This window comes from Saimiri boliviensis, chromosome 6, assembly GCF_048565385.1.
Source record: "Saimiri boliviensis isolate mSaiBol1 chromosome 6, mSaiBol1.pri, whole genome shotgun sequence".
Lineage (NCBI taxonomy): Eukaryota > Metazoa > Chordata > Mammalia > Primates > Cebidae > Saimiri > Saimiri boliviensis.
Window position 1 is genome coordinate 102,153,153 of NC_133454.1, and position 16,924 is coordinate 102,170,076.

General features: G+C 48.0%; 1 protein-coding gene across 2 annotated transcripts; it reads right to left on the minus strand.

The window, feature by feature from the left end:
• Nucleotides 1-209: 209 nt before the first annotated feature.
• LMO2 (LIM domain only 2) lies at nt 210-13,427 on the minus strand. Of its 2 annotated transcripts, none has more exons than XM_039471292.2 (5): nt 13,265-13,427; nt 12,626-12,908; nt 12,283-12,502; nt 6,827-7,042; nt 210-1,226 (listed from the first exon to the last, which is right to left on the minus strand). In XM_039471292.2, exons 2-5 carry the CDS (start codon nt 12,630-12,632, stop codon nt 1,007-1,009), a joined length of 663 nt encoding a protein of 220 aa, XP_039327226.1. In that variant the 5' UTR covers nt 12,633-12,908; nt 13,265-13,427; the 3' UTR covers nt 210-1,006. The 2 variants fall into 2 exon arrangements, with proteins under 2 accessions (XP_039327226.1, XP_039327227.1); XM_039471293.2 differs by having other exon boundaries at nt 12,747-12,908; nt 13,265-13,421.
• Nucleotides 13,428-16,924: the final 3,497 nt, after the last annotated feature.

The window sequence follows — 16,924 nt, forward strand, 5'->3', positions numbered from 1 at the left end:
ATTCTACATCCCTCTGAGCTACATGATGACCTGTTATATAATTGCCAGTAATATAGAAATGTGCCTGCCTCATACAAACCCTTGCAACACACAGAAGTTTTTATTTGACCTAAGAGTAAATAGCATATCTCTTCTCTTTTACAACAGAAAATGCAGACCATTTCCCGCCACCCCAAATTATAAGTCGTAAGCAAATAAACAACACCGCATTTCAGTCTGTCATTTTTATTAAGTCTGCAGAGCTGGTTTTTTTTTTTTTTTTTTTTCCCCTACACACGACAGATATTTTGATATAATCTAGGATAATAAAATAGTTGAACAACTTTTTTTTTAAGATTTATATCTGTATAGAAACAATCTGTGGAACTCCCCACCTCAAAATGAAGGTGTCTAAAAACAGTGATTCATCTGCATTGCTTTAAATCATTGTTTGGTTATAAGTTGTGGTTTCCATTCTCGACCAAAATGTGTCTCCATGCGGTTTTCCTCCGGTCCAAAGCTTAAGGCCTTGGGAAGGTGGCCAGAAAAAAAAGAATGGCCGCTCTCCTCTCTGTCCTTCCCTCGTGTGGAGGACGGTGATTGAAACAAGGGTGTTACACAAGCCAGGAAGGAAAGAAATCAATTGCACGTCTCTAGTCTGCAAGCATCAAAGTCACAAGTCTTTACACAACAACTCCCTATCTGTAGATATGAAACCATCATGATAGCACAGCGCCTGCTTGCCCCTAAATGCTCCTTTCTTCTGCTAATCATGTCAGTTACTATGGCTGGGCTGTGGCCGTAAGTTCTCTCTAAGGGCTGGTCCTTCTGTCACCTTGAAGTGTCAGCCCTTGCATTATGCCACTTGGATGCTATGTCTTGGTACCCAGTAAGGGTCTACCATCCCCTAAGAAATCCCTCACCCCACCCTCAAACCCCCAAAGTGCCTACAAGTGAAGACGGTATGGAGACGGTGTCTCCAGAGAACACCTCCCCAAAGATGCCTGGGGGGGGGAGGGGCTCGTGCCTATATCATCCCATTGATCTTAGTCCACTCATAGATGTCCTGTTCGCACACTATGTCGGAGTTGATGAGAAGGTATCTGTCACCTACACAGAAGTGCTTCTGACAGGCAGCACATTTGAAACATTCCAGGTGATATACTTTGTCTTTCACCCGCATCGTCATCTCATAGGCACGAATCCGCTTGTCACAGGATGCACAGAGACCGTCTTGCCCAAAAAGCCTGGGGCAAAAGAAAGAAAAGCTAAGAAGACAGTGAAAGGGACAATCCTGGAAGGCAGGGCTCAGGGGTGAGCCCCAGAAAGGAGGCTGGACTTTCAGGATGTCAGAAAGCCCGGAAAGGTCGGATCCAGAAGGAAGGCTGGCTAATGCAGTCTCTCCCAGCAGGCAGAGGAAACCCAGATGAAACTGGCATTTGGCTCTGGCAAAACTCCTCCCTTTTTTGAGCCCTCTCCCTGTCTGCAGCAACCGTTCCCCATTCCGCTAGGCTGCCCCCTGGCTCCTCCTCTGTGGGGGAGACTCTCAGCTGATGTGATCTATGATAAGGAGTTAGGCAAGTATTACCTGTCCCCTCCCAGGGGAACCTCATTTCAGAAGAGCAGCTGGAGTGAGACCCGAGGGGGCTCTTTGAGAGGATACTGACCAGGACTGCAATAAAATGGGCATTCTTCTGAGGCTCCCAAACTCTATCATGTCAACAGCTGCTGATGCTACCCATGGAGAGAGCTGGCCTTGAATATCTCCATAAGCTGCAAAGCACATCTCCACCTGGTGATTCACTGGGGCCTCAGCTGCTGGGAGATGGGGAGTTCCACAGAAAACATGTGCTGCAGCTCATCATGCGTCTGAGATATGGAGGACAAACAGCAGCTCTCATGAATGGAAGATCTTAATTCATGGTCCTTGCTGCCCCACTGGCATGAGTCAAAAGGGAAACTTCTTTTCTGACATTTAAATCAAGACCCCCAAGCCTGTTCATCAGTCACTTATTTCAGGCAGTATTCAGTGTCAAGAGGGAGACAGAACATGGCAGGGCTCAGTACATGGCTCTCAAAGCTTTGGTCCTGGGACCAGCAGCAGCCATACTGCCTGTGAACAGGTTAGAAATATAAACTCTCAGGCTGGGCTCAGTGGGTCACGCCTGTAATCTCAGCCCTTTGGGAGGCCGAGGCAGGCGATCACTTGAGCTCACAAGTTCCAGACCAGCCTGGGCAACATGGCAAAACTCTGTCTCTACAAAAAAATCCAAAAATTAGCCAGATGCGGTGGTGCATGCCTGTAGTCACAGCTATTCATACTTGGGAGGTTGAGGTGGGAGGATGGCTTTAGCCTGGGAGGTAGAGGTTGCAGTGAGCCGATATCATGCCACTGCACTCCAGCCTGGGCCACAGAGCCAGACCTTGACTCAAAAAAAGAAAAGAAAAGAAAGAAAGAAGAAAAAAAAAAAAGAAATACAAATTCTCAGCCCTCCTCCCTCCCCACCCAACCGAGATGCCCTGAGGGGAAGGCCCAGCAGTCTGTGTTAATGGGCACTTCGGAGGACTGAGGTGGGCTAAAGTTTGAGAATCAACAGCAAAAGTGCAGTAACACAAGTACTGGAAGCAGAGAAGACCCAGCTTCGACGTCCTGGAGCAGCCCTGAGTGACCCTACGTAGCCTCTGATTTCTCAGAGCCTCAGTGAAATGGGCCATCATCGGCTCTACGCCACTCAGCTGTTAGAACGACCGAACGAAGCACATGAGGGCACGCAGGGTCAAGGGCTACGCCAGCGCCGGTTAGGTTTGGACACATCTTGGGTGTGTTCCCAGCTGTACCAGTCTTGCTGCAGGAAGCAATTTTCACTCATGGCTGAAAACACAGCATATTAGCAGGTGGTTTCTACATAAAAAACCTTTAGGGCAGTTTCAGGTGAATGCTTGTTCTTATTGGAAGCTCTGACTGATTCCAGGATATCAGAGAATCAATTGCTACGTCCTGAGAGGTTGTAGGGGATGTAGGGTGGTGGACACATTTTGTAATATTTGGGCAAAATTAATGGGATTGAGAAGAGGTGGTCTGTGAGTAGAGAGCTCATCGTTCGGTCCAGGGCCAGCTAATCTTCCTCTGAATCCTGCTTCCCATTTGAAGATCTCCGAGTGTTTTCAAAGCACCGCCTGGGAGCAAACTCATTACTTGGGGAGAACATTTTACCCCGGCGTAGCAGATGGTGGAGCTGCAGGTGACCGCCACCCTGGAGGTCATGGAGTGGAAAGACAGTTCTGGTTTCCTGACTGTTCAGTAAGTTAAGTGTGGGCCTGAGCAAGGATGAACGATTGAGGAAACAGTGTGCATGGAATGAATCCAACTGCCTGGGGTGTGTGATCCTTATGGAAGGAGGGAGCTTATTAAAGGGAAGTCAGGGGGTAAATTACAATCCACATCGGGCAGCTAATGAAGGGAAGAACAAAGGATGAGTAGGTGGGAGACAAGTTCAGGTCCCAGCATCACCTCTAACTGGTCAGGTGACCTGAGCAAATGACATCCCCTGTACAGGCTTCTGTGACTTCGGCTGTAAAGCGAGGGAACTGAAAGAGTAGCCCCCTGCAGCCCCTTCCAGCTCTGGGATGCTGAGATTCTAACAGGAGTAAAAAATCAACAGGACTCGACACCTAACGTGAGCATTAACTTCTGGCACCAAGAATTGGTATCTTAGACTGGATATCCCAGAAGCGGCCCCCGAGGCAGGCAAGGATTTATGTGCAAGTGATTTATGAACGATGAATTCTCAGGAAAAACCTGGAAGGCAGCAGGGGAGGCTGGAGGGAAGAGAAGGAAGCCAGGCCAAGTTGCAACCTCAGGCAAAGTCCCTCGGAGGAGAGGGACCCTGGAATATAAGTTATGCCTGGCTTCAGGCAAGGCTGCAGGGCTTGGTACTCCCACCACGTCTGTCATTGGTTAAGGGCCACTGGGGGTCTAGTTGGGGAAGGCAGACTTCTAGCTCTAATAGATGCAGGTGCTGGCTGCTAGAAGCAAAACCACTGCCATCACCACCAGCCCACCACTCCCAGCACACAAACTGGTAAAAAGGGATCCAAGGAGATCTGGCTCAGCACAGACACGAACAGCTGCTCTGGGGTTCCCAACAATAGAATACAGTGGCAGAGTCGAGGTTCTGTGTGGGGACCTCATGAATATTTGAAGCTAAATGTCTGAAAAGAACTGTGACATGCAACTCAGCCATTGGAAATCCTCAAGGGGACAGATTATCCTAGGGGTGAAGAACTCAACCCCATCAGAGGGTCTGTTCAGCCACTCTTCCAACTTGCTTTGTTGAAAGCTCCTGCTGGATCACCTGAGATCGGGAGTTCGAGACCAGCCTGACCAACATGGAGAAATCCCATCTCTACTAAAAATAAAAAAAGACTAGCTGAATGTGGTGGCAGGTGCCTGCAATCCCAGCTACTAGGAAGACTGTGGTAGGAGAATCACTGGAACCCGGGAGGCAGAGGTTTCAGTGAGCCGAGATTATGCCATTGCACTCTGTCTCAAAATAAAATAAAATAAATTAGCTCCTGCCAGATATACTAAGAATCCAAGTAAACAAGACCATGGCTAAATGACCACCCCTGAAGCAAAAGACAATTTTTCTCCTCGGTCAAGAGGTGTCCCATCTTAAGCTCTCTGCTGCCCATTTTAATAACAATAATATAAATATTAAAGGGTGGCTGGAAATGCCTGCACTAACACAGAGTTAATTAACATGTTGCCTAGGAATATGGCAGGAGAAGAATTATTTCATGTCGCCAAGACATAAGTTAATTAACATTGGGTTCTTCCAGACTGGTTTTTTTTTTTTTTTTTTTTTCCTCTCCTTTTTGAAAATAGAAAGGATTAACAAGCCCAGGCAGCATTGGTTTTATTCCTGAGTGTTATATAAATGGTAGAGATAGGGAGAAGCCGGGCTCTTCTGACCTTACTCTGTCTGCACTTCATTTAATAAGATTCAAATGATTTGACAGGGATGGAGTCAAGGGTCCAATGGGAATCATTTATCCGCCTCGTCTGCCTTCTTACTGAGTTGGCAAACTGGGAGTGAGCAAAACCAGGTTTGTATTTATCCCAGTTCTATTTTTTGTGACTTAAAAACAAAGAAAACTGACCACAATTAGAAGTATGATCATTGAAAAACCCTACTTATATTCTCGGAACCACCCTTTATCTGGGAATTCAAGAAGGGGAAAAGCTTATTCCATCAGTCTTCAGGTAAATGAATAAGCTTCCTTCACTGTGAAACCACCTGCAGTGTTTTGGTTTGGTTTCTGTTTCTGTGACATAAAATGCTCTGAGGGCAGGTTTGGGAGGAAAAGCTGGCCCAGTAGCCAAGGGCGCTAAGGTCTCAACAAGCTTCCATGGGTTGCGTGGTCCTGACGTATCAGGGAAGCATGCTTCACAGACCCTCTGCTCCAGGAAGACGGAGACATATTGACAGCTACACAGCTGAGCAGATCTGACAGTAGAGGGCACAGAGAGAGTTACCTTCACAGCAGCTCGTAGGAAACTAGAAATGCCAATACATTCTAGGCAAAAGCATTCACAGAGTGCTGGAAAATTCAGATGGCCAATAGGATGACCCAGAGCATGGGAGACGTCCTCAGCTCCTTTTTTTTGAGACAGAGTCTTGCTCTGTGGCCCAGGCTGGAGCGCAGTGGCGTGATCTCGGGCTCACCACAACCTCCCCCTCCCAGGTTCAAGTGATTCTCCTGCTTCAGCCTCCCGAGTAGCTGGGATTACAGGTGTGTGCCACCACACCTGGCTAACTTTTTGTATTTTTAGTAGAGACGAGGTTTCACGGTGTTAGCCATGATGGTCTCTATCTCCTGACCTCGTGATCCACCCACCTCGGCCTCCCAAAACGCTGAGATTACAGGCGTGAGCCACTGCGCCTGGCCCTCAGCTCCTGTCTTACTTGACATTGTGAAGTTCCTATTTTACCCTTCCATTCTTCCATCCTTTTGCTCCCATTAGATTAGAAAATAATGATTATGTCATGAGGATAAGTTATAAGAGCAGCTAACACCTATTTGATCCATACCAAGCCAAGTCGTTTATCTGTACTATTTCATCAAATCCTCCCCATGTATATAGAGCTAGGTGGTATTATCATCCCCAGCTTACAGATGAGGAAATTGAGGCTTAGGAAGGTTACGTCACTTGCCCAAGGCCACCAAGCTGGGAAGCAATGGTGTTGGGACTCGAACCTCCAACTGCCTGCAGGGCCTTTGCCCTTATGTTCTTTGAAGACTGCCTTCGTGCTATGAGTCAATGCTTGGAGCTCCATACGCTTTCTATGTGTAAATTTCTCATCGTGTAATACTGGAGTCATACAAAAGAAGATTTGTCGTGCGTGTGTGTGTGTGTGTGTGTGTGTGTGTGTGTGTGTGTTCTGAAGCATTCGAATGATCTCAGAGCCCACCTCCAAACTTATCAACAGAAACACCCCCAGTTCCTACGATCCTCTGTGCACACTCCTCAGCCCTATCCCCTGGTCTCTTCCACTCCCTGAGGGAACCACTCTTCTGAATTTTGTGTGTACAATTCTCTTGCCTTTAAAGATAGTAGTATTTTACCGCATAGGAACATAACCCTGAGAACATGATTCTCAAACAGGAAGAAATGCTCACTGCTTCTCAGCACGGGAGCTGAGACTCAGCCTCTGCGGCCTGACCTCACTGTACAGGTGGTGTCTGAGCCTGGAGCAGGGTCAGGGCGACACGCACAGACTCAGATGGCCATGACCACCCGGCCTCCCTCCCACAGGCCACAGAGGGGTGCCAGGGAGGGTACCTGAGATAGTCTCTCCGGCAGAGCTTCCGGCCCAGTTTGTAGTAGAGGCGCCGTCCCACCTCGCCCAGCCGGCAGCCACAGAGGTCGCAGCTCAGGCAGTCCTCGTGCCAGTACTGGTCGATGGCCTTCAGGAAGTAGCGATCCCCAATGTTCTGCTGGCAGCCGCCGCATGTCAGCAGAGACGGGGGGATCTGCAGCACCTCATCCACTGGTTCCCTGGAGAGAAGACCAAGCATCAGGGGCAACCTCACCAGAGGGAGACCAGGACCGAGGGGCCGAGATCAATTCGGGCCAGACAGGGCACCTCATCTGACTGCCTGTTGGTGACCTAAGGGAGAAGGGACGGTAAAATACATCCCTTGGCCAGACTGACTGCAGAGACCCAGCCCACCCTGGGTTAAGACAGGACAGAGCTAGACCTGACGCCCTAGATCTCTAAGAAGCAAATGCAGGGCACCAAGAGGCATCAAAGGCAACTGCAGATGGCACTGTGCCCCAGCCCATGCCCAGCACCACCTGGGCACCTCTGGTCTCCTTCTGCTCTTTCTCACTCCCCCTGCTGACCTTCCCTCTCTACCTTCACAGAGTTCCCTCGTTTTTCTCCTCCTACATCCTGGACCCAAGGGCACTGCCTAACCTCAGAGGAGGCACTCTGGACTAAAAGAGTCACCCACCACCAGGGCAGCAGATGACCCAGAGTGCTAAGAATCTGCAAATCCCCTGTTTAATAAATCTCCATGCACCCTCCAGCCCTTCCAACCACACAAAAGCAGAGGTGAGGAAGAAAGAAGAACGAGATCAAAAATTATTTTAGGTTGCTTTCTCTTGCCAAATTAAAAATTCCTTCAGAATATAATAGGAATTCTCCTAATTTTATTTTATTTTATTTTTGAGACGGAGTTTCACGCGTTACCCAGGCTGGAGTGCAATGGCGCGATCTCGGCTCACCGCAACCTCCGCCTCCTGGGTTCAGGCAATTCTCCTGCCTCAGCCTCCTGAGTAGCTGGGATTACAGGCACGTGCCACCATGCCCAGATAATTATTTGTATTTTTAGTAGAAACGGAGTTTCACCACGTTGACCAGGATGGTCTCGATCTCTTGACCTCGTGATCCACCCGCCTCGGCCTCCCAAAGTGCTGGGATTATAGGCTTGAGCCACTGCGTCTGGCCTCCTAATTTTATTTTTTTACAGAGATTCCATTTTCCATTCTTTCTGCTGAAGGAATTCTTGGAGGCAAATCCCAGACCATAAGGCTGTTGCTACATTTATGAAGAACATCAAATAGGCCTGTCTTTCCTTACCTGAACGTTTTTATAATAGTAAAACTGATTTGAATGAAGTTGATTTAAGGAAGAAAATGAAGAGGGGCAATGATTATTTCAGAGAGAGTAGAAGGCAGTTAAACAGACAGTGACATCTCAGTCCAGCAGTCGTTAGTAGGCTGTGGCGTCTGTTCCTTCGTCAACAGGCCATGCATGGTATCTCCTGCCTACTTGGCTTCACTGGAATCTCAATATTCTTTTACATTTAAAAATCAATAACTTTGCCAAAAGAAAATGAAGGAGTGGAAGGAATGATTCTAGTGTCCCCCAAATGGGACAGGGGAAACACTTAATACTTATTTATTTGTAATAATTAGCAAGTGTTCTCTGGAACTTTAATAAACACAAATCTATTTCTTAAAAATCTATTATGTTTCAAAAAATGGACCTTCTTCAAACTGTAAAGGACTTTCTTTCTGGATACACTGCAGGTATAAATCCATGTCTCCCTTCCTTCCTTCCTTCCTTCCTTCCTTCCTTCCTTCCTTCCTTCCCTTCCTTCCTTCCCTTCCTTCCTTCCTTCCTTCCCTTCCTTCCTTCCTTCCCTTCCTTCCTTCCTTCCTTCCCTTCCTTCCTTCCTTTCTTCCCTTCCTTCCTTCCCTTCCTTCCTTCCTTCCCTTCCTTCCTTCCCTTCCTTCCTTCCTTCCTTCCTTCCTTCCTTCCTTCCTTCCCTCCCTCCCTCTCTTTCCTTCCTTCCTTCCTTCCTTCCTTTCTCCCTTTCTTTCTTTCTTTGAGTTTTGCTCTTGTCACCCAGGCTGCAGTGCAGTGGCAGGATCTCAGCTTCTTGCAGCCTCCACTCCTGGGGTTCAAGAGATTCTCCTGCCTCAGCCTCCTGAGTAGCTGGGATTACAGGTGCCTGCCACCACACCCAACTAATTTTTGTATTTTTAGTAGAGATGAGGTTTCACTATGTTGTCCAGACTGGTCTCAAACTGTTGACCTCGTGATCCACCCACCTTGGCCTCCCAAAATGCTGGGATTACAGGTGTGAGCCACAGGGCCCGGCCCATGTCTCCTATTTCTAACTGGCACTAACTTACCAGGTGACCTTGTGTCCTAACTGGTCTGTGTCCAAAAAGCCCAGCAGCCATTATATTTGGGGACAGGAGACTCACGTGGCTCAATGTCTATAATACTCTGACAACGTGAGGTGATTCTGTCATGCAAAGTATGAAATATTCCCTACGAATATTTAGGAGTGCCAAAGCCATGTCCACACTTTGTAGATAACAGTGTAACCGCACTTCATGAGATTATCATCTTTGGAACAAGTAAATGTAAAGCTCAAGCTAGTTTATCTGGGGGAAAAAAATGGTCATTCACACTTGTAATCCCAGCACTTTGGGAGGCCAAGGTAGGAGGATCACTTGAGCCCAGGAGTTTGAGGCCAGCCTGGGGCAACATGGCAAAACCCTGACTCCACAAAAAATATAAAAAAATGCCCAAGCTTGGTGGCATGAGCCTGTAATCCCAGCTACTCAGGAGGCTGAGGTGGGAGGATCACCTGAACCCAGGAGGATGAGGCTACAGTGAGCACTGCACTCTAGGCAAGACAACACAGTGAGACCTTAGCTGAAAAAAAATCAGGACTGTAGTTTTAAGAATTCACTGAAGGCTTGCTTTCTTTCCCTTCTTTCTACAGACTGTATATAAGGACAACCATTCCCCCTTCTAATAACTAATACCCTGGCTTTTTCATGTGTATCAACTGGGAATTGCATCTCTTCTCTTTCCACAGCCCATGGTCTTACTCTGGGCTTTCCAAACCACTCATGGAACCTTGACCACATTGGATGCTGCCAAAGGACTGTGAAAGAGGAGAATTTGCCCTTAGCTGGTGCAAAACTGCCTGGAATTCAAATGAACTGCTCTTGTTACTCATGGGAGGCAGCGGGGGGCCAGCAACGGCATAGCAAGGGAATCTCTGTGTTCGTGAATTCTGGCTGGCTTTCTGTCCAAATGTTTCATTTGCATATAGCTAGGCAAGTCTCCATCTGTAATTTGGAGATGCTGATTGTAATGACCCAAGTTGGCTTTGAGGAAGTACACGATGAAAAATCTAGTAGGATACTGGACCACAGGAGGAATGTAAAGTAAAAGAGTTACGGTGATGGCCTGAGATGAGATGGAGAAGTAGAGTATAAGATATTGGCTCTGTCTTTCTATAATTAATTAATGATAATATCACATTATACTTAGTGGACAATCCAAGACAATGACTGAATGAGATTGATTCACCCTCAAATTAATATTTTATATTCTCCCAGAGCCTATCTTGAATATTACACCTGAGTACCACTTCAGCCTGGATTTCTGGGATAATTTCATGACAATTTCTAAGGGGGTGGGGAGAATGCACTGCAGCAATTTCTCAACCAGCTTGTCCCTTTTTGATTAGAACCTGTCTTCATTGGGCAAACAGTGAAGTGAAGGAAAGATCTGGTGAGCCTCCAGCAGTAGATAACTGCAGTGTTAGGAACTTAGGATGCTTCAGTTTTATAACCTCAGTGAGAAAGCACAAACTTTGAAAGAAGCACACTTCCTTCAGGGAACTGAAACCTTCAGATTTATCTTCTATTGAAAGGATTAGTGACTAAATTCTACTGATCAAAAAGGCATTAGGCACCAATTCATCCAATTCACTCCTTCATTGTGTTACTATGATCTTGCCCAGTCTCTGAAACTCAGAGCTCAATTCTAATTGTTAAGTTTATTTAAAAACGTGATCACACCACCCTTTAAACCCATTGTTTGCATAAACATACTTCTAAAAAGGAATGTTATTTTTCTTCTGAGAATTTGTTGAAGGAAGTGGGGGTTTTTGCTACAACAAACCTAGCTCATTATGGAACTGGTGTCTTAACCTTCAAGACTGAATAGTGATGTTTATATTCTCACTGGATGGTGGCACTTCCTGTGTTTTATGAGAACATGCTGAGCTTTTAGGCTGGTAACTGAGGGTAAAACCCAGGTAAATAAACACCATAGCCGAAATTGAAGGGTGTGTGTGTGTGTGTGTGTGTGCGTGCGTGCGCGCGTATGTGTGTGTGCGTGCGGTATTTCAAGCAGGAAAGCACAATTCTTTTAAAGCAGGAAAAGACAAAACAAAACAAATGTCTCTTAAAAGCACAAATGGACAAGTCATTAACCAGCTCCTTTGGTCTTGTGTAACAAATCCCTTCAAAGGATTAGATGGGGACTTCAAAGGAATAAAAATTCTCAAAACCAGACAGCTAATGACTCTTAAAATGGCATTTGCGTTGACAGGAAAATGATATCTTAAACACCCCCTGTTACCCCATGCTAACACTAAAGAATGGGTTAGGGATAGAGAAACATTCCAAACCAGTACGAGGCTCAGAAAACAGATAGGCCAATGCTCATTAGAGCCCTGGTTCCCTAATCCCAAACCCTTTTGAGACTATGCTAAAAACTATGAGACTCTGCTCCCCAGAAGAATTAACCTACACGCAAAATGGTGCACTAACTTTCGAGGTTCACAGGCCCATCGGTGGACCCGGAGGAAGGGTACGCGTACTCAGATTTACTCCGGATTTCGCTGCTCTAGAAATCCCTGAAGGCCCAGAGCCAGCTCCGAGGTGGTCGGTCGGACCCCTCACCCGCCCGGTGCCCGCGCTGCTGGCAGCGGCTCCACCTGCGGACCGGGAAGGCGGCCGTTGGGGACCCCGGAGGCCTCCACTTGGAATGTTCCCCTTTCCAAGACCAAATGGACAAAGAGAAAGGGCCGAGACGGAGCGAGAGGGGAGAAGGGAGCAGTGACGCCCGAACGCTCTTCCGACTGCACCTGCGCGCCTCCGGGCTTCCCTGGTGCCTGCTCCCGTGCAAACTTTCTGGCCCGCGGTGGCTTTGGGGAGCGTCCCGGTAGCCTGGAGGGGCCCGCAGAGGCGCCGGGCCGACCCCTTGCCCTGCCGCCCGCCTCCCAGTCCCTCTCCCAGCGCCCCCGGAGTCACCCGCGAGGAAGGGGGGAGCCCCGCGCTCGGCACAGGGGGCCAAGGGCACGCCGCCGGCGCGCACCTGGAGCCTCCTCGCAGGCCGCCCGGGTCCCCCACGCCGCCCCGGGGCACGAGGCCGGGGACACCGGGGATGGCAGGGGCAGGGGCGCCGCACTTACTCTGAAGGGTCCAGGCTCTTCCTTTCGATGGCCGAGGACATTGGGGAGGGAGGCGGCGTGCCGGGCGGCGGGGGTGCTCCCTTTGTCGCGCCGGGCTGGCCGGCTGCCGGGGCTCGGACCCCCTCGGGTGCTCGGGCGCCGCCGCTCCTGCGCCTCCGCTTGCTCTGGCGCTCCGGCGGCGAGCTCGCCCCTCCGCGCTCAAGGACAGTCACCGCGCTCCCTTCAAACGCCAAAGAGAGAGAGCGAATCACCGGGCTGCCGGCGCGCCGCGGCCGAGGCGGGGGCCGGGGCGCGCAGCCTGGCCCCGGAAGGCTGCAGCTGCTGCTGCTGCTCAGGACTTAACCTTCCATCCCGGTCCCGCCGCCGCCGCCGCCGCCGCCCGGTCCCTCTCGCGCGCTGTCGCCGGCTCCGCGCCGCCCGCGGGGATGGTGCGCGCCCGCCCCGCCGACCCGAGCCCCTCGCACCTTCGGCCCGGGTCTCGGCGCGCAGCTCGCCGCAGAGGGCAGAGAGGGGGCGGCGGCCTGGGGCGGGGAGGGGACCGTGCGTCTCTCCCCGGGCTTCCTCCTCTCTCGGGAAGGTCTATTTTCGCTCAGCTTCCCTCTGTCTCTGGTTTCATTTCCTTTTTCCTGATCACGATTCAAATACAATAGAAGGAAATCACATTTAAAGAGACAGCTGCCCGGTCCCCCCACCTCCCCTTTTTTCTTCTTCTTTTTTTTTTTTTTTTAAACGGGGCTCCTGGGGATTAGCAATACAAACAGCAGCATCAGGACTGACTTGGTTTCTTAAAGGGGCCAGTGTCGGGGACGGGGAGAGCCGCTCCGAGAACACCTCTCCTTGGAGAGGAGGCTAGGCAGCCACTAAATCAGTCTTCAGAGCTTCCCCTCTTCAGCCTTTCCCTTTTAGTTTAACTGAGGCAGAAAGTAACCCACGAACAGTTCGATCAACCAAGAAAAGACAAGAATGAGAAATAAGCACCTACAGAAATGCAAGTGTTCCGAGCGGCTTTTGCGTCCGTCCCGGGTTCGAGGTCCCAGGTCCACGGACCCGGTGCACCGGGCTGTCCCGGACGGCGCAGCTCTGCGGGCGGCAGGCTCCAGGCTGCGGCCGCGCTCTGCAGAGGCGATGGGGCTGTACGGGCTGGGACTGCTGGGGACGCCTGAGCAGAGCCAGGGCAGCTAATCCCAGAGGGAGGGTGGCGGGGAGGGACCACGCGGGGCCGGGGATCCTCTCAGTCGGCTCGTGGCGGAATCCCCTCCCTCAGCATCTTTCAGAATGCGTACTAATGCGGTTAAACTGCCCCCCATGTAAAGTGCCAGTGCCTGGGTGACAGAGTGAGACCCCGGCCAAAGAAAGTACTTTTCCAATGGTCAGGAACAGTATTGGGGAGATTATTTTGCCCTGGGTCAGGCATAAAGAAGGGGACTTGATCTGGGGGTTCAGGCTTCCCCCCACACACTCCAGCCTCCTTCTAGAAAGAGGCAGGAAGCAGAGGGGAAGGGGAGGAGGCTGCTAGTCTGTCCTTCCATGGAGAAAAACTTTGGCTCTCCTGGGCCTCAGAGTTCCTTGAAAATATCCGCATTCAGGCCTGTTTGGGTGTGAGGCCAGTCATTAAGGCTTGCAAGGAGGGAACTGCCGCGTACTCTCAGGATCCATGGTTTTATATGATCAGTCTGGATCCTAGGCATACGTATTTCGTTCCCATTTTAAAGATGGCACCACGGGCCTGGCTGAGCTCACTCTGAAAGGTGGTAGTTGAAGTCAGAAGTGAATCCCTGCATGCTTCATTTTCTCTGTTCAGAGCCAAAGCTTCATGGACTTGTTACAAGTGTAACCAGAGTTTACTACTGCCTGCATGCTCTTGTCATTTTCTGTCCCTGTGTCCCAAGGCTTGGGCTTGGGTCTCTAATGACTATAATTAAAAGCTGTGTGTGTGTGTGTGTGTGTGTGTGTGTGTGTGAAAGGAAGTCTTAAGAGCACATTTTTGTCCAAGCAGAGTCTTCAGTATACAAAAAGACTTTTTTTTTTTTTTGGGTTGTGCTCAGTGGCTCATGCCTGTAATCACAGCACTTTGGTAGGCCCAGGCTAGCCTGAGCAACACAGCAAAATCCCATTTCTATTAAAAATAAAAATAATTAGCTGGGCGTGGTGGTGCTTGCCTGAAGTCCTAGCTACTCCTCAGGAGCCTGAAGTACTAGGATTGCTTGAGCCCAGGAAGTCGAGGCTGCAGTGAGCCATGATTGCACCACTGCACTCCAGTCTAGGGGTCAGAGTAAGACCCTGTCTCAAAAAACAAAAACAAAAACCAAAACCACTTTTTTCCTGATAGACCCTTATTTTTAATTTAAAAAAGAAAATTCCTAGAAATTTTAGACAAGCCTAAACTATGTGACAAATATGCAACCTACCACACTACTTTCATTTCTATCAGAAATGAAAATAAACATACAGGTTGTGATGAACAATTCACCTACTTGTAAACAGTCAATGTGGTGGCTAAATGCTGGAATTTTGGGACCCAGCTGGCTGGGTTTGATTTAGCCTCTTATCAGCTAGCACGGCCTAGGAAAACTGCTTAATCTGAGGAGGCAATATGTGGTGGTGGCTCTGGAGTCAGACTGCCTGGATTCGAACCCACCTTTGACCACCCGTGTGAATGAACCTGAGCCTGGGCTCCCAGCAGGAATTTAAACTCCCAGTCTCCTGTAATCCCAGCACTGTGAGAGGCCAAGGCCGGTGGATCACTTGGGGTCAGGAGTTTGTGACCAGCCTGGACAACATGGTGAAACCCCATCTCTACTAAAAATACAAAAATTGTGTATAATAAAGGTGGTGTATGCCTTTAATCCCAGCTACTCCGGAGGCTGAGGCAGGGGAATCGCTTGAACCCAGGAGGCGGAGGTTGCAGTGAGGCAAGATTGTGCCACTTCACTTCAGCCTGGGTGACAGAGTAAGACTCCGTCTCCAACCAGTGAATGAACTCCCAGTATCCTCATCTGTAAAATGGAGATGACAGAATCTACTGCATAAGCTGTTGTGGGGATGACGTGAGTTAATGGTGACAAAAGGGTGGCACGTAGCCTTGTAATGGCCTTAGGCTAATAACAGACATGAGGTTGCTTTCATGAAAGGCAACTGGAATATAGTAAGCACTCATAAATGGCAGCTGCTATAGTTATAGCAAAGGGCATCATTAAGATAATTTTAAAAGAGCTTGAAATTAAATTGAAAGGTGAAATGAGGGTTTAAGATAAGAATTGCCCACCCAAATTTATAAACTATTTCCTGTTTTTTAATAGCAGGAAACAGGATCCCTTCCCCTCATCTCCTTCTTCTCCTAAATAAAACACGTAAAGATTTTCCCTTCGAATGTTCATGATTGTGGTGAGTAAGTGATCTGTTTGCATCTGCTTGTTTTTATTTAATCTGATAAATTACTACTTTCCTTGTTACAGTTTTGCATGGGGCTCAAGTCAGTTGTTAAAATAAATATATCCTTGGCTTCCAAGAGGTAACCTCAGAACAGCCAACTTCAAGGCATAAAGTTTCTTTTTAATAATGTGCTTCTACTTTGACCTGAGTGTGTAAGGAAAAAGAGATTACTGCATATGACTTCGGGTCAGTGTCTTATCTTTCACAACTCTTTGAGGAGAACTTCCTTAGAGAAGGTGAAGATTCGAAATGGTATCTTAAGATTTCAATTTCACACACAGTGGTTGTAAGAAATAACTGCCTACCGGTGGGATTTCATTCCTATGCAACGGGCAATTAAATTGCTCAAATTTAAGTTTAACATTGAGAATCAAGTCTCAAAACGTGTTTTTATTATGAATAATTTTAAGGCAATTATGACCTTATTGTATCCTCCCAAAACAACTTGTACATGCCTTATGCAGAAGAGAGACTCAGAACTATGAGGTGGTTGGAATATGTAAAATGGTTCTTGCAGAGTAGAGGAAATCTCTGTTTGATCCCTGCCAGTGGGACTGAAATTTAATTCCTTTTCCCTTTCCCCCAACTCCTTGGAAATCTTAAATATCCTAAAGAAAATTTTCAAGTTTTCCTTCCTGAAAAAGAAGGCTGGAAGAAGAATAAATCAATCTACATGATGACTCTGTCCCTAGATGAATCTCCCCACCCCCAACCATGGGCATTTTCTATTCTTTTTGTTTATTACATTTACTATTGTTTTCTAGGGTAGAGCAGTTTCAAATGACTAAGGCTACATTCCTTTGCTAAAATGGACTTCTGATAGAAATGAAAATGCAAATATAATTGAGAAAATCCCAACATTATGGTAATGTGCCTCTCTCTTATTTTTCAACCATTAGAAACAAAGTTGCAACATATGCTTTGTCACTGGTGACATTCATATACAAAAACATGACATTTTGTTTCTGAATGTGGCATTCAGAAACAAAAATCAAGATCCATCTTAATAGAGTTTCAGCTCCCATGCAGAATTTTTTCAACTATTCAGTTGTCACAGGCATCTCACGCTCAGACTCATTTCAGAACATTTAAGGACCAGCTGATAGATAAGTTTTCACAGAATGTTAGGCCTATTAGTAACCTTAGTGATAGATAAATGAGGTTTTCTATACAGCAAAGAGCCTAAAATATATCTTTTTACAAATCCATA

Excerpts from the sequence above, each read along its gene's own strand:
- LMO2 (XM_039471292.2), bottom strand. Across the intron at positions 7,043-12,282 it reads AAGAGCCTGGACCCTTCAGA|GGAACCAGTGGATGAGGTGC; the intron begins GTAAGTGCGGCG and ends TCTTCTCTCCAG. Across the intron at positions 1,227-6,826 it reads TGCCGGAGAGACTATCTCAG|GCTTTTTGGGCAAGACGGTC; the intron begins GTACCCTCCCTG and ends CTTTTGCCCCAG.